At 32.5% G+C, this 23,258-nt stretch overlaps 1 protein-coding gene across 1 annotated transcript in view; it reads left to right on the top strand.

Annotated features, from left to right (window-relative positions):
- Window positions 1–23,258, top strand: part of LOC127724470 (uncharacterized) — a 31,035-nt gene extending 7,777 nt beyond the window's left edge. Inside the window, exons 4-10 of the mRNA XM_052231436.1 lie at window positions 7,831–7,956; window positions 11,732–11,965; window positions 17,146–17,242; window positions 18,865–18,998; window positions 20,493–20,574; window positions 22,210–22,249; window positions 23,021–23,258. Of these exons, the coding sequence (XP_052087396.1) occupies window positions 7,831–7,956; window positions 11,732–11,965; window positions 17,146–17,242; window positions 18,865–18,998; window positions 20,493–20,574; window positions 22,210–22,249; window positions 23,021–23,138 (831 nt within the window). The 3' untranslated portion in view covers window positions 23,139–23,258. The remainder of the gene's footprint in view (window positions 1–7,830; window positions 7,957–11,731; window positions 11,966–17,145; window positions 17,243–18,864; window positions 18,999–20,492; window positions 20,575–22,209; window positions 22,250–23,020) is intronic.

The following is a 23,258-nucleotide window of genomic DNA, read 5'->3' on the forward strand; positions in this document are numbered from 1 at the left end:
TTAAGTGAATGGATCTCAATGAAATTTTAAAATAAGGTTCAATACCACAAAAGGAAAGTGGGGATTGATTTTGGGGGTTATGGTACCAACAGTTAAGGAATTAGGGGCCAAAAATAAGCATTTTTGTAACTTCCAGACATAACTTGTGTGTAAGTGTATGGATCTCTCTGACATTGTACCACAAGGTTCCATATCACAAAGGGAATGCTGGGATTGATTTTTGGGGGTAATTGCCTCCAAATTTTAGGAATTAGGGGCCAAAAAGGGGCAAAAAAGAGGCATTTTTCTAGTTTCATGACAATAACTTGTGTGCAAGTCTATGGATCTCTCTGACATTGTATCACAAGGTTCCATATCACAAAGGGAATGCTGGGATTGAATTTTTGGGGGTAATTGCCTCCAAATTTTAGGAATTAGGGGCCAAAAAGGGGCAAAAAACAAGCATTTTTCTAGTTTCATGGCAATAACTTGTGTGTAAGTGTATGGATCTTTATTAAATTGTACTACAAGGTTCCATATCACAAAGGGAAAGCTGGAATTGAGTTTGGGGGTAATTGCCCAAAAAGTTTAGGAATAAGGGGCCAAAAATAAGCATTTTTCTAGTTTCCAGACAATAACTTGTGTTCAAGTGTATGGATCTCTCTGAAATTGTACTGCAAGGTACCATACCACTAAGGGAATGCTGGGATTGATTTTGGGGGTAATTGCCTCCAAATTTTAGGAATTAGGGGCCAAAAAGGGGCAAAATACAAGCATTTTTCTAGTTTCATGACAATAACTTGTGTGTAAGTCTATGGATCTCTCTGACATTGTATCACATGGTTCCATATCACAAAGGGAATGCTGGGATTGATTTTGGGGGTAATTGCCTCCAAATTTTAGGAATTAGGGGCCAAAAAGGGGCAAAAAACAAGCATTTTTCTAGTTTCATGGCAATAACTTGTGTGTAAGTGTATGGATCTTTATGAAATTGTACTACAAGGTTCCATATCACAAAGGGAAAGCTGGGTTTGAGTTTGGGGGTAATTGCCCTAAACGTTTAGGAATTTGGGACCAAAAAGGGGCCAAAAAACAAGCATTTTTCTAGTTTCCAGACAATAACATGTGTTCAAGTGTATGGATCTCTCTGAAATTGTACTGCAAGGTACCATACCACAAAGGGAAGGCTGGGATTGAGTTTTGGGGTGATGAATCATAAGGGGTTCAAAAAATTTGGGGGGGGGATTCTTTTTCCTTTTTTTTCTTTAAAATTTTCCATTTTAAATTGGTTATTTCTGATTTATATATAAAAGCAAATAATAATGATATGGTTTGAATAGGTAAATTAAATTTATTTAAGTATCTTAGACCACTTTCATTCTGTTCAGAAACCTATGCTGTGTCAAATATTTAATTACAATCCAAATTCAGTGCTGAATCAAGCTTGAATGTTGTGTTCATACTTGCCCCAACTGTTCAGGGTTCGACCTCTGCGGTCGTATCAAGCTGCGCCCCAGTGGAGCATTTTATTTCATTCATAAATTACTTTATGCTTGGAAATATAATTTTGCTTGGAGTTGAAAGAGTTGACATGTTGCAATGTACATTTACTCTACATAGTTCTATGGTACCAAATCAAAAGTTTATATAAAGAAAGAAGTCAAAGGTTTCCCCATCATAGTTTAGTTACATACTTTTTTTTTGTACCTGAGGTCGTTGAATATAGATCATTATATAAATAAGGAGATGTGTTATGATTGCCAATGAAAAAACTAAGGATTTTCTTATCCAAGGAATAGATTACCTTAGCCGTATTTGGCACAACTTTTTGGAATTTTGGGTCCTCAATGCTCTTCAACTTTGTACTTGTTTGGCTTTGTTACTATTTTGATCTGAACGTCACTGATGAGTCTTATGTAGACGAAACACACGTCTGGCGTATTAAATTATAATCCTGGTACCTTTGATAACTAATTTGACTATATATATAAACATAGATAAAAAAGGTACAAACTGGACATAATGCACTAGTTCATAAACAAGTGAGAACAATCGCCTTCATATAGTGCTCAGAATATGACATTCATAAAACTTATTCAATATCATTAGAGAACTCTAAATCTTAAATACTGAAAGCCACCTCTGATAAGTACACTGTACTATGCAAGATAATGATATAACTGGACTTAAAATACACACAACCTGTAATTAACTGCCTTTACAGCGCTTTCGTGCTTTGATTGCATTAGCATTGGCACATCTTATTTTAGGTTTCAACTTCTGAGGCTAGATAGTTGGCTCTCCAAACTTTCCCAAAGTCCTGCATTTGCAGAGTTTATGATCTTCGGTCATTGCTTGTAAGTTGTCAATAAAAGTTATTTTCATGATCCGTTGACTTTGAAACATATTGTAATTTATATTATTTCAATTTCAACATTAGTATTTTCGATTGAATTGCACATAGGCGATCAACAGTTTGTGTTATAACTTTTCTTAATGTAAGGCACAAACAGTGGCAGTTTTTGTTTTCACTTGCCAGACTCAGATTATACAAGACTCTTCCGTTGGTTTTAGTGGTTAACAGTACAGTTTAGTTCCTTAAAACACATGTAGTCATAAGGCAGAATACAAATGTTTTGTAAGATTTAATTCAGATATATATTTTTTCACACACAATGTATTTGAGAGGCATTTGGTAGAATTATGCTCCTCTATGAACTTTTTGTTCGAAAAACCAAAATATTGGTCATATTCAACATTTATAAAAAGAGAAAGGACAAAACAGGAAATCCAACTGACTGAGGAGATACAAAATTTAGAAAATAAGGTAATTACAGAGGACAATCTTGATGAAATAGAAGCCAAAAAATGTCAACTTAGAATTTTGAGACAGAACAAGGTTAAAGGTCGATATGTTTAGGTCAAGAACCCAATGGATTGAAGAAGGAGAGAGGCCCACTAATTTTTTTTGTAATTTAGAAACACAAAACTTTGTCAATAAAACTATTAAAAAACTAGTTACTGATGAAAATACTGTAGTAGAAAATCAAAAAGAAATCTTAAAACAATCAAAAATATTTTATGAGAAACTTTACAAAAGACAAGAATGTCTTAAAAAAGTAAACTTATCAAGGGAATTACCATCTTTGACATCTAAATTAAATGATATCGAAAAAGAATCATTAGAAGGTAACATTTCTTTTTACTGAATTAACACAAGCTTTGAAAAGGATGAAAAATAATAAAAGTCCTGGGTCAGATGGTTTTACTGCAGAATTTTTTAAAGTATTTTGGATAGACATTGGAAAGTTTGTCTTGAGGTCAATAAATTATTCATATCAGATAGGGGAAATGTCTGTCACACAGAGGCAGGGAGTTATCACATGTATTCCAAAAGAAGGCAAGTCAAAACAGTTCTTAAAAAATTGGCGTCCAATTACACTTTTGAATTCAACATAAAAACTAGCTTCTAGTTGTATAGCTGAGAGGATAAAGTCAGTTCTAAACAGAATTATTGACTCTGATCAAACAGGCTTTATCCCGGGTAGATTTATTGGGGAGAACTGTAGACTTATATATGATATTTTACACTTTACAGAAGAAAATGATATCCCTGGTATATTATTACTCATTGATTTTGAGAAGGCCTTTGACTCTATATCATGGGCCTTTCTCTTTGAAACACTGAAGTATTTTAATTTTGGAGACTCTATTATGAACTGGATAAAAACATTTTATAATGATATTACATCTACTGTCACCCAGAACTGCTGTCTGTCAGACTTTTTCCGTGTGGAGAGAGGCTGTATATGAGAGGGGGATCCTTTGTCTCCTTACCTTTTCTTGCTATGTGCTGAAATATTAGGCATTTTAGTAAGAAGTAGTGATGAGATAAAGGGTATTACGATAGATGATTCAGAGTATATCTTGTCTCAATATGCAGACGACACATCACTTATTTTAGATGGGTCGCCTTCCTCACTGGATGCATCTCTTCGTATATTACAATTCTATGCTGAGATATCAGGACTGAAAATTAATTTAGACAAAACAAACGTTATATGGATAGGTAGTAAAAGACATAGTCAAGACAAAATATGTGTAAAGTGGGGATTGAAATGGGGTTTCAGTACCTTCAAATTATTAGGTATTACTTTCTGTGTTGATTTAGATAGAATGTTAAATCTAAACTATGCTCCTCGATTACAAGAAATAGAAAAAATATTACAAAAATGGTCAAAATAGTCACTTACCCCGTTTGGTAAAATAACAATTATAAAGTCACTAATTATATCAAAATTAAATCATCTGTTCCTGTCCATCCCAGGTCCAGATGATAATATGATACGTCAACTTAATAGTAAAATTTATTCATTCATTTGGGATGATAAGCCTGACAAGATAAAGCGGGATCTTCTATGCCAAGAAACTTTAGAGGGGGCCTAAAAATGATTAATTTGAGACATTTTATACAAGGGTTAAAACTTACTTGGGTTAGAAGATTATTTAAGTCAAAATCCAAATGGATCCAATTATTTACCTCCACCCAAAATATAAATTTTACAGCGTCTAGAAGAGCATCTATTGTCAAACACTCTTCATGACCCTGCTCAATCTGCCTATCGTGCGGGACACTCAACCGAAACAACGTTACTTCGAGTTCACCATGACAGTGCAAGTGCGCTAGACAAAAACTGTTGTGCCGTTTTATTGATGCTCGACCTTTCTGCGGCGTTTGATGTGATTGACCATAACATTATCGAAGCTAGATTAGAATATGCTTTTGGAATCTCAGGTTCTGCTCTGAAATGGTTACTCTCTTACCTCCGAGATAGGACACAGCGTATAGCAGTAGGCTCGGCCCACTCCAACGAATTTCGTCTTAATTGCGGTGTGCCACAGGGCTCCATGCTTGGCCCAAAGCTATATACCGGTACTATATTTTCGAAGCCGATCGGCGAAATCTGTAGACATCACAACATGTCTTATCAATGCTACGCCGATGATACGCAGATCTATTTAGTTTTCGAACCTCTTGATAACTGGAAAAACACATCGAATCGAATTGAGGACTGTTTGGCCGATATAAGTTCCTGGATGTGTGTAAACATGCTTAAACTGAACGAGGACAAAACGGAACTGATGCTATTTGCTCCGAAAAACCGAGTGAAATATTTGAAGGATTGCAATCTCACCTTTAAAGGAAACATCATTACAAGTTCAGAGTGTATTAAAAATCTGGGTGTTCATTTTGATAAGACTCTGTCAATGCACCAACAAGTCAGTTCAGTTTCGAGATCATGTTTTTATCAAATACGAAATATAGGCCGCATACGTCCGTACATCAACGAGGATGCATGTAAAACTCTGGTCAATTCGTTAATCATTTCTAGATTGGATTATGGCAACGCTTTACTCTATGGACTACCAGCTTACATGATTCAGAGACTACAAAGGGTTCAGAACACTGCTGCGCGAGTGGTTACAAGAAAAAAGAAATACGAACACATTACTTCGACACTTGAGTCTCTTCACTGGCTGCCTGTGCAATACAGGGTGCAATACAAAATATTATTATATGTATTCAAGTCCGTGAAACATGAAGCGCCATTATATCTTAGTGAACTTGTAAATTTATACAGGCCATCAAGATCATTAAGGTCTGAAAACAACTTAACACTCGTAACTCCTATTGTGCGAACCAAAACCTACGGCAATAGAAGATTTGATCAAGCAGCGGCCATCCTTTGGAATGCATTACCAAAAAAACTTCAAAATGCAAAGTCGGTGCCTGTATTCAAAAAGAACTTAAAAACTCACTTTTTTCGACAAGCATTTTTAATCCCTTAAATTCGTTTCTGTGATACATTGTGCCATAGACGTTAGCCTGCTTTTGATTTATCAAACCTTTCTTTTAACTGGAGATATGTTTCATTTATAATATGTACATTGTATGTTTTTAGTAGCACACATATTTTTCATTTCAGTAATTATATTTTTACATGGTAATATTCCTTTTTCATCTTTTGAATACGTTTTCAAATTTTTAACTTATATTTGATAATTTTTAATAGCAATCTTATTTTAGACTTTTTTGGCTATTTATTTTACCAACTTTATTCAGTATAATTTTATTTTGATTCATTGATATATATATTCCACTTTTTTGTAAAAATTTCCACATTATTAATCCTTTTATCTAGAAAAGTTTTAACACTTAAATATTTATTTTGTGTGTTCATGTTTTATATTTTTATCACTGTCTGTGTGTATATTTCGTTTAACATGTGATGTAAAGCGCTTTGAGTAATATTGTTTTAGATTTAGCGCTATAGAAAAATTGTAATAATAATAATAATAAGTTGGCTTATTTTGGAATTATTAAAAAATCAAACAACAAATTTTGGGATGAAGTTTTTCATGCCTGGAAAATTATGTCAAAACTCAGACATCCATTTCATTTTGAGGAAGTCATTTCGACATCTATATGGCATAACGAACATATTATAATTGATAATGTCAGTGTTTACTATAAAAATTGGACACATCATGGGGTATGGACTGTAAATGACCTGTTAGATGAACATGGAAATATATAACTTATGAAAATTTTGAAATTATGTATAATTTCAAACCCATGTTTCTACAGTTTTATGGGCTTATATTAGCACTAAAAAAAATGGCTACAAGCCATTGGAATCAACACCGAAAGAGAGAAAAAACATCAGGCTATTATACCTTTTAACATTAATATTTTCTTTAAGTCCGAAAAGGGCTCAAAGGACATGTATACTATTTTAAATCAAGGAACTTTACCTATAGATTTTGTAGCAGAAAAAAATGGGAAGGTATTCTTAATAAAGTTATAGAAAATTGGAAAAAAATACACTTGTGTGTTACCAAGGTTTCAAAAAACACTAGGTTATGTTGGTTTCAATATAGAATTATTCATTATATCTTAAGGACTAATGCTCTACTCTTTAAAATGAAACTTGTTAACTGTAATTTGTGTACATTTTGCAAGGAAGAGCCTGAAACTATAGAACATTTACTTTGGGGTTGTCATATTGTAGCCGACATTTGGCACAATCTAAATTCTTGGATTTTAGATATAGTTCATATAGAAATTCCACTAAATTTGAATATTGTCATTTTTGGCCTCTATGAAAATTATAAATTGAATTTTATTAAAAATAAAGTTATCTTACTGACAAAGTATTTCATTTACAGATGTAAGATGCAAGATATAAAACCTCATATTAAAGGTCTTCAAAATTACATAAAAGAAAACTTGATTTTAGAGAAACATATTTCTTCAAAATATTTAAGTATGGAAGAACACAACTTGTACTGGAACCCCTGGGCTAAGATCATTAATTAAATTTAAATTAGGTTAATGTATATACATATGAGTATTTGAAAGTACTTGTATACTATTATACCATATGCATGCTCATATATTTCTTGCACTACTATTACTATTATTACTATATTAATGAAAATGTTATTACTATACTTCATCCATAGATTTCATAGTGTTAGTCCATAGAATGCTTATCACGCTTATCTATTTCACTTGCTTGATTATTGTACCACAAGATAAAAATATGTTGATACCTGTAAATTCATGAAGAAAAAAAAAATTATAAAAAAAAAAAAATATTGGTCATATCATACCTTCCTTCTCTTTGCTCTATGTACAGTTTTAAAATTACTAAATTTTCACTTGCTAAATCAGCTGGCTTCAATAGATATTTTCTACATAGGTAGAATTAACATTAAAAAAGGGAACTTTGCTTGTATTTCATGTATAAATGGATAACAGCTTCAAAATTTCTGGTTCTTTTACAGACTGAGTTAAACAGCAAACAACAACCTACTTATCACTCCTCTGATTTAATTAAAGATGATAAGGATGTTTTACTGCTGGAAACAGAGAACCAACAAGATTTGTCAGAAAGTTTACATTCAAAAGAGGTAATGGGTTGAACAAGGGGAGATAATTCCAAGTAAAATATTCAAAACAAGATTTGTCAGAAAGTTTACATTCAAAAGAGGTAATGGGCTGAACAAGGGGAGATAATTCCAAGTGAAATATTCAAAACAAGATTTGTCAGAAAGTTTACATTCAAAAGAGGTAATGGGCTGAACAAGGGGAGATAATTCCAAGTAAAATATTCAAAACAAGATTTGTCAGAAAGTTTACATTCAAAAGAGGTAATGGGCTGAACAAGGGGAGATAATTCCAAGTAAAATATTCAAAACAAGATTTGTCAGAAAGTTGACATTCAAAAGAGGTAATGGGCTGAACAAGGGGAGATAATTCCAAGTAAAATATTCAAAACAAGATTTGTCAGAAAGTTGACATTTAAAAGAGGTAATGGGCTGAACAAGGGGAGATAATTCCAAGTAAAATATTCAAAACAAGATTTTTCAGAAACTTTACATTCAAAAGAGGTAATGGGCTGAACAAGGGGAGATAATTCCAAGTAAAATATTCAAAACAAGATTTGTCAGAAACTTTACATTCAAAAGAGGTAATGGGCTGAACAAGGGGAGATAATTCCAAGTAAAATATTCAAAACAAGATTTGTCAGAAAGTTTACATTCAAAAGAGGTAATGGGCTGAACAAGGGGAGATAATTCCAAGTAAAATATGCAATATATATATTTTGTTATTTGTATACTAATGTTTCTTAAGTAATGTAAAAAGTTTTAAAAAAGTGACAGAAGGTACGAAAAGGCAATCAAAATTCATAAGTCAAAGATAAACTGACAAAATAATGGCAAAAAACATATAAACCATAGTACAACAAACAGTTTACACAGAAAACTAAAGACTGATCAACAGGAATGGCATCAAAAACTAGGGATGATATCAGGTGCTCCGGAAGGGATAGTAGATTCAAAATTTCTATGTAGTGAACTATGATCCAATGATTCATTCCTTTATCTCCTTTTTCTGTAAGAATCGAAAAGTATTTCATTAAACATCATTTGTGTTAATTTAGAAGGAACACTCCTTTGTGGCTTCTTCAGATGCAAGTTAAATAAGATAATTTTTCAATGTAAATAACCCTAGATTTCATGTAAACCAATCAAAACCTTTCTTCTAAACAAAAGTTGCAAAAAGAAAAACAAATCTATAAAGTCTTTTAAAGGTGTAATCACAAAATTATCTCACCAAAAAAAGGAAAATGAATAAAGAGCTTGAAGCTAAATAGTAAAGCCTAAAGCATCTGACAGGTTGATATACAGAATATAAAATATTGAGCAACATAAACCCTATAAAAAAGGTAGAAGAAAAGGGTGAAAATAGTTGACCTGGAAGGGTAAGCAGTTCATGCTCCACTAGTGGAACCTGTGATTGGTCATGTTGATAAGTTACATTTGGTGATGTCCTGGAAATGGAAAGGAGAACAGAATTGTGGCTTGACACAGGAAATGTATACATTTGTGTGTGAGGAAATGGAAAGGAGAACAGAATTGTGGCTTGACAAGGGAAATGTATACATTTGTGTGTGAGGAAATGGAAAGGAGAACAGAATTGTGGCTTGACACAGGAAATGTATACATTTGTGTGTGAGGAAATGGAAAGGAGAACAGAATTGTGGCTTGACAAGGGAAATGTATACATTTGTGTGTGAGGAAATGGAAAGGAGAACAGAATTGTGGCTTGACAAGGGAAATGTATACATTTGTGTGTGAGGAAATGGAAAGGAGAACAGAATTGTGGCTTGACAAGGGAAATGTATACATTTGTGTGTGAGGAAATGGAAAGGAGAACAGAATTGTGGCTTGACACAGGAAATGTATACATTTGTGTGGGACACAGATATTCAATAGTGGTAAACACAACAATGATTATGATGACGTCCTTAAAAGTTTTGAGGAGATAACATCAACTGTAGCATAAATGACCAATGATATAATAGCTTCTCTGTAAGCATTCAAATAAGTGTAAAAAAATATCTGATAGAAAATGCAAGCAATTATATCAACTTGGGTATAAATTGAAATTATCTCTTTTGTCCATAAGCTTTCTTATGTGTACATTTCACATTTCAATTGCCTCAAATATCACCAATATATAGTATCAAAGACTGCATGTTATGATTATTAAGATCTTAGTTTCAAGTCAAAAATTAGGCCCCTGTCAACTAGTCCTATAGTTATCACTCTGTCTGTCTGTCATCAACACTTCTATATCATATGACAAGTCAAGATTGCCTCAACTGATTTTCCTTTTTTTTATGCTGTGTAAATGCATATAAAAGGAAGTTCCAACAATAAATGCATATAAAAGGAAGTTTCAACAATAAATGCCTATAAAAGGAAGTTCCAACAATAAATACCTATAAAAGGAAGTTTCGACAAAAATTGTGATGTTATACTTAAATATAGATAAAATGAAATGTTCATAAACTTGTGACGTTTGCTGATATTTGACATCATAGTTGCAAATTATATAAAATGATCAAATGTCAATATTAAAGCACTAATACAGTTTGTAACTTCAAAGAATTATCATGGTTATCAGATCTGTAAGAAAGTGTAATCGTTGACATTTTAGTAACTTCTTATAATTTTATGTAACCTTTTGGTAAGTAAATACTATAAAAGTTATATATACATAGTATTTTAGAGCTAAAAAGATGGCATGCCACATTTAAACATTGAAATCTGTCTTATTCAGTTTTTCTACTAGAAAATGTTTTCAAGATGTTGGAAATTACTTCAAGAGTGATGTACTTTTTAAATTCAAAGCATGAGTTGAATAAAGACATTTAGGACAAATTTATAATGTAAAAATGAATGCATGATGGGGACATGGTACTATAGATCCACTTATCAAAGTTTATTAACTTTCAGATTTTCAGATCATCGAGCTACACATTGTCTTAAATTGTCAAGTCTCCACCTGAAATTCAGCCTGGTGTGTATATTACTTCACTTCTGAAGACAGATCAGGGCTCACCTTACTTCAGAATCATAGGGAGAAGTGACTTCTCTTTTTGAAACTGATAGGGAGAAGTGGTGAGATTTGAAAGAGAAGTGCTTGGTCGCTAGCGGCACTACAGTGTTTCGTTTTTACTATAATATTAAGGGCCATATGTATCCTTTTTATTTATTTGAAGAAAGAATGAGATATTAAATGTATGGTTAAAAGAATAAATCTTCTGTTGAGACTCTGAATCCAAACTCCATATAAACATTAACAAATATAAAAAATAAGGTGATGTGGTATGACACTTATCAATTCATCAGTTTATTGTATGAGACAACATGTCTCTCAGTTGTGCAAATCCAAATTATTACACGGTCAAATATAGACTAACAAAAATATGAAAGCACTAAGGAAAAAAACATGATTGATTGATTGATTGATTGTTGTTTGCTTAATATCCAGTGACAACTATTTCATGCATATTCAGGGCCAGAACAAATAAGACAATAAAACAGGCAAGTAGGGCATGTCAAGAAGAGAAAGATATATGCCTGGCAATAGATATCTTAGGACCTTCATAAGATGTTGCGAGGGTTCTTGTGTAGAGAGTTTTGTATACACACAATTTAGGGCAACGCATGTCAAATACCAATTCTGAACAAACCGGGCTGGATAATAAAAATTCTGCTCACTCTACATGTTTCCTATTGTCCACTCTGGCGTCCATATTTCTAAATCTTAGTCAAACTTGTAATAAAAAAAACAGGCACCTACTGTCACATTTATAATAAATTTTTATTGCAGTTTTCTTCAAAACTGGATCATGACAAGAACAACAATGTTTGTCTAGATGACTTTAGTTTAGAACTTGATGAGAATGCTAATCAACATGATCCAAAACAGTTTCAATACCCAAGTGGATCAGGAAGTAAAATACAATCATGGTGTCCATCATTCTCTGTACCATCAGATACTGGGGATACTGACATGGGATATTCTAGTCATAGTGCATGCAGTAGCTGTCAACAGGGCTCACAGGTTGGCTGTAATACTATAGATTCATTATTATACCTGAGGTTTTTTAAACTTGTATATATTCAGCAAGTTGTTATTTTTTCATTATTTTGATTCATTCATGCATTAAATAGTAAGTGCCCCTTCATACCTTCACAACATCATTATTGATTTGTACAAACAGTTCTCGCTTGGGATATTTTTGCACATTTTAAGTGATTGTGAAATGGGCAAATATGGTCATATTAGTTGTCGTCTGTTTATGTAGTTCATACGTGTTTCTCGTTTCTCGTTTTTATATAGATTAGACCGTTGGTTTTCCCGTTTGAATGGTTTTACACTAGTAATTTTTGGGGCCCTTTATAGCTTGCTGTTCGGTGTGAGCCAATGCTCTGTGTTGAAGGCCGTACCTTGACCTATAGTGGTTTACTTTTATAAATTGTTACTTGGATGGAGAGTTGTCTCATTGGCACTCATACCACATCTTCCTATATCTATAGACGTTTATCTTTAAATAAGGCATAAATGCTACTGAAAATCAAAATATAAATGAATTTAAAACAGGCTGCTTCCAGGTAAAATCATTTAAGATCATGGAACAGTAAATAGGCTATGTCACAGATTTTGGTAAAATTTTGCATACAATTTTTGGCTTGTTAATATCAAACTGAAAATTGAAATCTTTTATTGTCTGAAATATTACTAATTGAATTCTTTCAAAATAGATGATCATTTGTATAGAAAGCATATTAAATAAGCGACAAACGTTCTTGAATTTTTCTTAAAATCATCAAATCTCCATTTTCCAGTCCATTGATTTTTCTTAAAAACTATGTTATTGGTACATAAAGGAGTAGGTTCAATAAGGCCCTAAAATGGCCCCTATTTCTTGCTACAATTTCAAATTAGGATTTATTGACCAATATCGCAATTAATCACAGCTAATACAATGACTAGATAGGAAATATGTCTTTTTGTTGAAAATTTACATACTTTCGTTCTATTCATGACATCACAAATAGCACTCATTTTGATTTTCCACAAAATTTCAATGACAACGGGTCAATTTCCATTGATTTTTTGGACTGGAAACATAGAGCACATGAGTCTACACAAAAGATCTTCTCACATAATGTTTGCTGTAACATTTTACATATATGACAATAATATTTTGTTTGTCGACACCTGCGCTCTATGTTTCCTAGGCCTAAATATGGTTGAAATCCAGACCATTTCGTCACATTTTGAAAAAATCTCTATTTTTGACCTATTTAAGATGTAAAAAATAAATTCTTTAACATAAAAATTGGACAAACAAAGGTCTATTTAACTTTCTCACATGTCTTTTCATCAACTTAAAACATTTTTCATCTTTAAACATGAACTTAAAAATCAGGGCCGAATATGGCCCTTACCAAACTTGATCCTTTCCATTTTAATGATATCAAATAATCATAGGGTTACCCACTTCATTTTTATGCCCCCGCCGTAGCGGAGGGGGCATTAAGTTTTACCCTTATCCGTCTGTACGTACGTCCGTCCGTACGTCCCAAAATTGGTTTCCGTTCTCTAACTTTAGTTTGCCTCAACCAAATGTTATGAAACTAATACACAAGGCTTATTAATACAAAACACAGGTCAAGTTTGAGTTTGGGTTGTTTCACTTTTACCGTTCTAGAGTTATGCTCCTTTACAAATGGAAAAATTGCTTAATTTTTTGTTTCCGTTCTCTAACTTTAGTTTGCCTCAACCAAATGTTATGAAACTTATACACAATGCTTATTACCACAAAACACAGATCAAGTTAGAATTTTGGTGGCGTCACTTTTACCGTTCTAGAGTAATGCCCCTTTACAGATGGAAAAATTGCTGAATTTTTCGTTTCCGTTCTCCAACTTTAATTTGCCTCAACCAAATGTTTTGAAACTTATACACAATGCTTATTACCATAAAACACAGATCAAGTCACTTTAACCGTTCTAGAGTTATGCCCCTTTATTAGGGTATTAACCAATCCGTTATCTAGTTGGTGGTGAAAACGTTAAAAATCAACATTTTACGGCCTACAACACGATGATGTTACGCTTATTTTGATGTTTTGTGGAATTTTTTCAACACTACTTTGAATGATGTATACCGTAAAAACGAAGTCAGTGACCCCATTATCATTTTACTTCATCAAAACAGAACTTTATGTACCAACAACATATAGTTTTTAAGAAAAATCTATGGACTTGAAATTGGAGATCTGATTTTAAGAGAACGTTTTTCACAGAGTTAATTTGCTTTCTATATAAATGTTCATCTATTTTGAAAGAAATAGTAAGAACTCAGAAAATTATAGAGATAAATGCTTTTTTTTTTTTTAATTTTCAGCTATAGTTCAACAAGCCAAAGACGTATGCAAAATTTTTCCAAAATCTGTGACAAAGCCCATTTACTGTAACTTGACATTAAAAAACACAAATATTAGAAAGACAATAACTACCATTGAATTTCAGGGTCACAGTTTGGAACTGGCACATTTAGTATATGGCTAGGTTCAAAAGATAAGTGTGCACTAAGTCTTGACCTAAAACAGTTTTATTACAGTAAAGATATACAAATCATAGTAATTGGATCATCTTTCATGAATATATATACATGATATATATAAAAAAAAAAAACAGCTTGAAAATCTATCAGAATCATTCGTGAGTAAAGTGATAACAACATTTTCATGTCATGGTCATACAAAATCAATCAACAGGAGGGAACAAATGTTACCGTCATACTTCAGCTATAAAAAACTATACTGGCGTACTTGTTGACTTTGTAGTAGTAAGTAGTCTTCAAATGTTGGTTCTGAAAGATATTTGGTGATAATCCTCAGAAAGGCCAATTGGTATTTCTGATATACATTGTACAGAAATGTCATTATTACCATGATTACATATTTATTGTATGATTTTTATAAAAAAAAAAATGAGATCTGGTATGATTGCTATTTATTTATGAGAGAACAAACCACCAGAGTTTAAATGAAGTGTTAGTAAGCAATTATAGGCCACTGTACGGCCTTCAACAATAGAAAAAAACCATACTGTATTGTCAGCTATAAAAGAGCCCGACATGAAAAATGTGAAACAATTCAAACGAGAAAAGTAATGGCCTAATTTATAACAAAATAATCTACGTAAAAACAAATATGACAGACATGAACCATGTTCCTAAGGGAATAAATGGTATAGAATATTTGTTCCAACAGGAATAGATATTATGACATTATTTATAACAAAGTTTCCAGTGGAAATTCTGTTAGGCAGAACGAATATACGTTGACAGTGGGGTTAAACATGTTTGTGAACGCTCAACCCCCCTAACCTGGGACAGTGGACATATAAACAAACTGTAAAAAACAGTTGCAATTGGCTTAACTCAAAAGATGGGTATTAGGCACAAAAAAAACAATAGACACAAATCACTGAAATAAGAGTACTTGCAGTTATTGAACGCTAGTTCAAAGCCAATTACAACTAATTATTAAATCATGTTCTCCCAGACTAAAGTATCTAACAGTACACATCCAACGGATTTAGTGTAAAGACGTCATAAACAGTCTGAGAATCGTTTGACCGTATTTGCTTATAGTTACAAGCAGATGTTGATTATCATTGAGACATCAACCTAGCAAAACAAACTTTAAAAGACATCTAATGGTCAACAGACAGATAATGTTAGATTTTTTAGTGTTACCATTTGTCTGTTCCTCAGTCGTTTCATCCTTCTGCCATCATCAGAAAGATTTACAGACATTTTTATGCCCCCGCCATCACTGGAGGAGGAATTAAGTGTTACCCTTGTACGTCCGTCAGTCTGTTTGTACGTCCCAATATTGGTTTGTGTTCTCTAACTTTAGTTTGCCTCAACCAAATAATATGAAGCTTACTACTGTGAAAGTACTTTTATTCAGGGGTATCAAATTTCGTGGTTTGAGCAAAATTTACATGTTCGTGGGTTCTTAAATTCGTTGATTTTAGTTTTCTGAAGAAAAAAAAATCGAGTGAAGAATTTTGTTTCGTATTAGAAATCTGAGGAGATAAAATGAACACTGCATCATATATTATTACCAGAGTCTGACTTTCATTGATCAAAACTAATTTTTCATGAGAATTAAAAAGGTTTGAATTCGTACAGTTTAGGTGTTGTAAAGATTAAATGAGTAAAATCAAGTCTGAAGTTGTATACATACTGTAAATTCAGAAATTAATGCAAGGTTGTTATTAATGCGAATAATGCGACTGGGTGAGTATCGCAATAATTAGAACTCGCATTCTGATATCTGATACATATATCCGTTTGCAGATTTTCATGAAATCACAATAATTAAACTCGCATTTTTGTCCATTCTTCAACAATCGCAATAATAAATGCACGCATTAATTTCTGAATTTACAGTAGTTCATAGTGCTTTTTGCTGATTTTCAATGTATTCTCTAGACTTTATGCCCGTATCCATGCAGTCAAACCTACATGGGGATCTTCCCATATCTTGATTTGGACAGCAGTTGTTTTATTTCTTTGGAAACTTAAATTCGTGGATAAAGCCATCCACGAAAACCATGAAAATTCATACCCCACGAATAAAAGTACTTTCACAGTACCACAAAACACTGATCAAGTTCAAATTTGGATGGTGTCACTTTTACCATTCTCGAGTTATGCCCCTTTATAATGCTATATGAAAGGGGGAGCATCATCTGTGTCCCATGGACACATTCTCCATTTATTTTTTCATTATGCATAGTTTTTTGGTACATTAGTTTTATACAAAGATGAGATGACTTATCGATCAAATTTTCATTTTGTTGCTGTGAGTTGACTGACTTTTGCACAGTCACAGCCCTTTAAAAAAAAAAAGATTATATGTAAATTGAACTTTTCCAGACTTTTTTGTATTGCCTGCAGAGGTGGAGCTGATTTTAAGTACAAAAGTGTATAATAATGACCTATAGCTTGAGTTCGGGATTTGACTGACTTATTGGTGGAATTATAACTCTTGGAATTAGAAAATTTCATGAAAATTGTACTTTACATACACAGTCCTGGACTTTTTTGTAAAGCATGCCCATCTCGATTGTTGGTATACATGTATTACTGATAATAAAGTTATATAGGTAAATTTTGTGTTGACTCAACTTGACTGATATATATTTTCTTTACAGACAGACAGTGGACAAAATATAAATTTCACAGATGTTGAGTATGCTGAAGACTGTTTTGATGGGGATGATGAAATGGAAGATTTACTGTTTCATTTTGGTAATCTTTATTCAGACTTCTTAAAAGAGAGACAAAAGAAATCAAAGGGACATTCAAACTTGTTACTCAAACACAAAATGACATCGCCATGGCAAAAAAAATGAAAATGATCAAAAGACAAACAACAGTATACAATACACAACATGAAAAAACCAAAGACTGAGCATCAAGAACCCCACCAAAAACCGGGGTGATCTCAGGTGCTCAAGAAGGGTATGCAGATCCTGCTTTACATGTTCATAACTGAACAAGTTCCATAAAATAATGATAAAAGACTGACACCAACTTTCACTTTGCTTTGTTCGATTTGTTTGTTGTCATGTTAAACTCTGAAGACATCCCATAAGGGGTCATGTTCAGTGACCTTTTTGCATCCAATCAAATCTTTCCCTTCAAAATTTTATGTATTTTTTACTATAGACTTAAAAATTATCTTTCTGTAAAATGCAAAATTTTTTCGCATATAGTCCCGAAATTTTATGTTCTAACAATATAATTTCCCGACATGGTGACCATTTTATGGACTGACCAGATGATAATTATTCCTCAACTGAGCAAAACAATACAGTTTCATTATTTTATTCATGTTTTATAATATAAATATAAGTTGATTAAACATTTAATCGGCGAAATTTTCATCCAATTGTGTTAATCGTAAAAATTGTAGTCAAAGTGCCAGGTTGTCACTCAAAATGATTACCTGATTAAAAAAATGCATAAAAGGTGATCTAAACATGGATCCTATTTAGGTGAATTAGATCTTACACCAGCGACAAACAAATCTGACAGGGCAAAGTGAAAAATCTGATTTAAAATCAGATTGCCAAAAGGCAAGCATATTTATTACAGTGCTCTCCCCTTTATTTTGAAATAGCACTATGGGATTTAAAAAGCATTGTTTCCCTAAAAATAGATCATTTATAACAAATTCTATTTTAAAACTTATTTACATGGTACCACAGTGGTATGCCTACACGAGAATGATTTTAAATAGTGAGAATCAGGTGATGAGATTTATTTTAAAAACAGCACAATAAAAAAAATAAACATTTCTAAGAGAGCTTAACATTCAACTGTGTAATATCATTCGGAAGATTATAAACTTTAGGCAGTAACTAAAGCCTCTCCTATAATCAGAGGTAGATATCTCCATTTGGTCAAGTATTGGTTATTTAGATATATGTATGTAAAACTATGGGAGTTTAAACTCATTTGATTCTTTCCCTGGTCAAGTGAGGCTGTTAAAAATACAGGGGTCCCTAATTTTGCGACCTGGGCTACGCTACTTAGGTATTTATATATCAGGAAATGATTGAATAAAAATATTTGTTATCGTTAAAACATTGTTTTTAGTTTTTTTATTACAATGATTTATAAAAAAGAAGTGGACGATACTAAGGGTACATTCAAAACTCTAAAGTCGAATAGAAACTGACAAGGCCATTGCAAATAATGTAAGACGAAAAAAAAAACAACCTAGTGCATAATAACACTACATAACAAAACTGAGCAACACGAACCATGCCAAGATCTGGGGAAGTAATAAAGAAAAGTGTCCTAGCATGTATGTTTCTTGTTGTATTGCTACATACAAACTGATTAATATATTTGTGAATTTTTAGATAGATTCTTTAGGAATAGATATGAAGAACTTTTAACTGAACAAGGGATGCATGTTAGACAGATAATAAAGAAAGCAGCAAAATCATGTGGTGATAAATGTTGTATAACAGACACAGATCCTAGTTCTGTTGAGGTGATTATAAAAGTGAAAAGATATGGGATACCTGAATATGAAAAGATATGGGATACCTGAATATGAAAAGATACGGGGTACCTGAATGGACATCAAATTGAAGTTTACTGTTCAGCCTTCTACAATAAACTTTTTAATTGATGGATGGACATAAAAATAATGATATGACAGAATTTTCTTTAATTTTCTTGAAATTAGAGTTTAATAAATGAATACAGTTTCAAAATTCAGTTAAAAGAATAAATTCATATTTGGAGAAATGTAGGTTGAAACTTTAACAATTTCATATAAATGGAAAAAATCAGTCATTGGCAAATAAAAAAAAATATCTTTAGAAACTTATAACCTTTTTTAATGAAAATTATTTAGATCAAATGCTTTATTCTTATTTTCTTGCTATATCACAAAATTATGGGTAATTTGTATGTTGTTTCTGATTTATCTATCTCGCCTTTAATTGTCTCCCCTGGCAAAATAACTGATTCTTTTATTTGTTTGTAAGTCAGTTATTGCCTTGGTTTTGTCCTTTATGTTTGCAAATCTGAAAAATATATGATACTGAATTAAAAAAAACACAATACAAATCCAAGATGCAGCTACCATAAGTTAGTGTTAAGTTCAATGCTTACTTTTAACATTGCCAATCTAAGGGTTGTTCCAGATTTAAAAGCTTGGGGAGATGGGAGGCACTTTTTTTAAGACCCCAACCACTTATAATATATATATTTACATTTTACTTATAATTCTTGCAAAATTCTAAAGAAAATGCAACCACCTGCTTTCCCCCACCCCACCCACTATGTGTATAAATCTGGAACAGCTCTAACTTAACACAGGCACAGTATTAGAAGGCCCAATGATCTGAAGTTTGACAGATTATACAAACAAGGCCGACAATTAATTACATAGCTAAGTACCTAAACAAAAATGACAAAAATAATTAAACAAAACAACCACTGAATGCACAGCTAAATGCAGCAAGGGTAATTGTTTTAATGAATTCTCCCAAAATTTTAGGTCAAAGGCAGAAAAAGGAAGACAGAAAATAAAACTTAATACAAAAAAGATTTCATGTATGAAAATATTGTTGTTTTGAATTTCACCAGCTTATAATCCTTAACTAGCAGAGAAGACCAAAGATATCTAATTGGACAAAAAAAAATATACTGCAAGAATAAAAGTCTTAACACGGGACAGGCAATCCAAAAAGACAAAAATAAAATACTTATAAAATCATTAATACCAAATTGTCTCTGTTAACACCAGGGTAATATAAACTGTTAACACCTGGGTAATATAAAATAATTTAGTAATTATGTATGCTGTTGCCATTGAATGTTTAAACAAGCAACAATTAGTCAATACTTTACATATATTCTGAAAATAAATATCATGAATATTTCTTGTTTAATTAATTGTCTGAATATGTAAAATTTATTTTGTGAATGGGTTTTGAAAAATTTGATTAAATAATGAACTAGCATTTTCTTGTAGGTGACAGATAAAGCAACACAAACAGATGTAGTTGAAAAATTTAGTCTGCCACCAATAATTATAGATGATTCCTCATGTCAAGGTAATACATGTACAGTGTAACTTTTATAAACCAAACCATGCTCTAGAAATTCAGTGCAACAGAACTTTGGTGTTAGGATTTACAATAAATATTTGTGAGCAATTTAATTAAGGTAAACCAAACCACTCTCTATGCGAACAAAATGTTTGAGTTACAAAGGAGCTGGATTTGACAGATTAATTATAATAATGAGGAAAAAGATGTGACATGATTTCAGTGCATACAAATGTTTCTTGAATGATCTTTATCATATATACTTGAATCCAAAAGCTAAAGATGTACATGTAATTCATAGGAGAGCTCAATAGCCAAAATGGCTGAAACATAAAGAGTCAAAACTGTAATAGATAAGATCAACTTTGACTGTTTGCAACTTCAGCTTTAGCACAGTTACAATTTTATAAACTGGAAATTTACATTAACGGCAAAAATGTATCATTTGAATTATGCTATTACCAATGCACTGGCTACTTTGTGGCTGGTTTCCTAGGTAACTTATAGTCCACCAACAGCCATACCAACTTATGCATGTACTGATTTTGTGTCATGGATGGATACCCCATATCCTTTGTTTTTCTATTATTCTAGTAACTTTTAAATATAGAAAATGTAGGAAATAAATATTTGCAGCCTTTATTGATGAATATCAAATAATTTTGCTAAATCTAAGCTAGGACCATCTTGAGGATCTGTTTACCCTTGCAAAGAGCCTGAGATCACCTGCAGTTTTGTTGGGGTTCATGTTGCTCAGTATTTAGTTTTCTATGTTGTGTTTTGTAGATTTGTCTTTTTTTTTCGTCATTTTTAGCTCACCTGGCCCAAAAGGGCCAAGTGAGCTTTTCTCGTCACTTGGCTTCCATTGTCCGTCGTCCGTTAACTTTAAAAAAAATCTTCTCCTCTGAAACTACTAGGCCAAATTAAACCAAACTTGGCCTAAATCATCCTTAGGGTATCTAGTTTAAAAATGTATCTGATGACCCCGCCCATCAACCAAGATGGCCACCATGGCTAAAAATATAACATAGGGGTTTACTATAGAAGTCTATGGATAAATTGTAAAAAAACAATTTCAAATGGTCACAACTTGAAAACTAATTTAAATAATGATAAGGGGTCTTCAGTAACTATTGTAAGACTACAATGGGATGACCTGCTTTTAATTTAACTACTGGGCCAAATTAAACCAAACTTGGTCTCAATCATTATTGGGGTATCTAATACTATTTATTATGATTTTAACCTTATTTTACATGATTTCCAAAACCACAGTCGATACAGGTGAGCAATACAGGCTCTTGAGAGCCTCTAGTTTTTTTTTTTGCCAAGGCATAGTAGTTTGTCTTTGACTTGAAAGTTTGAAAATCTCTTTGGTTTCTATTACCTCTCTTTTAAATATCAGTTTGCTATCTTACATATCAAAATATTGTTGAAGATGATTTTCATATGTTTGTCTCCCACTGAATTCTTTATACTTGACAACTATGAAACACATATGCATTCCTGGTATCAGAAATAAGACTTGTCACAATAGTAGTCAAAAAAGGCAAGAGAAGATGGGAGGTCTTTAATTGTACTTTCTGGTGTTAGTTAAAATTGGAAACTGTTTTGTAGTTTTCCATTTCTTTTATTTTTCAGCATTGGATAGACTAGAAGACCATAAGAAAATACCTACAAAGTAAGTTCAACTATATGCAATGCATTAGTTTTTTCTTTGTGACCAACTTTATTTTAACCTGGCAAATGATAAATTTATGTATGTTTTACAAGTGATTGAAAAGGTAGACCTATGTAAAGGCACATAACTCTTAAAATTCAATCAATTTTTTTACGCCCCCGCTGTAGGCAACGGGCACATTAAGTGTCACTCTTGACTTTGTATTTCCATCCATCCGTCCCATTTTTTGTTTCCTCACTCTTACTTAAGTTTGCCTCATGCAAATTTTATGAAACTCATACACTATGCTAAGAACGAAAACTTGCAGACAGAGTTTGAATTTTGGCAGTGGGTCACTTACCATTCTAGAGTTATGCCCCTTTATAACTAGGAAAATTGTTTCTGCACTCTAACTTTAGTTTGTCTCATCCAAATTTTATGAAACTCATACACATTGCTAAGGACCACAACACGCAGACAGAGTTGGAATTTAGGTTGTGAGTCAATTACCGTTCTAGAGTTATGCCCCTTTTCAACTTGTAAAATTGCAAAGCTTGAGCGGGGGCATTCGTGTCCTAAGACACATTCTTCTTTTATTTCTATAAGTCAATGAGACAGCAAGGCAACAACAGCAAAAATATTTAAAAGACATCTAGAGGGCAACATATAATCTTCAACACTTAACGGGAATCTATACAATACATTAAGCTCCAAAAATTAATTGAGAATCATTACAAATGTGCATTGTAGAGATGTATGTACTATATAAGTATTTGTACTTTATCTTTTTAGATTACCTTTGGACCAGCCAGGAACAGCATGTTTAACCAAGGATAAACAGTTTCTAAAAATACTGTCTCTGACATGTGCAGTGTCAAATCTGTTACACAGAAACGAATATAAGACGTAGAGTTTCAATGATATAAATTTACTAATTTAAAGGTTAACTGTATAACAGATGTGACTATACTTGTACTAATGTAAATAAAACTGCAGTTATACGTGCTGTGCATGCATTGAGGAACATTCA

The sequence above is a fragment of the Mytilus californianus genome, unplaced genomic scaffold (genome assembly GCF_021869535.1).
Source record: "Mytilus californianus isolate M0D057914Y unplaced genomic scaffold, xbMytCali1.0.p SCAF_14, whole genome shotgun sequence".
Classification (NCBI taxonomy): Eukaryota; Metazoa; Mollusca; class Bivalvia; order Mytilida; family Mytilidae; genus Mytilus; species Mytilus californianus.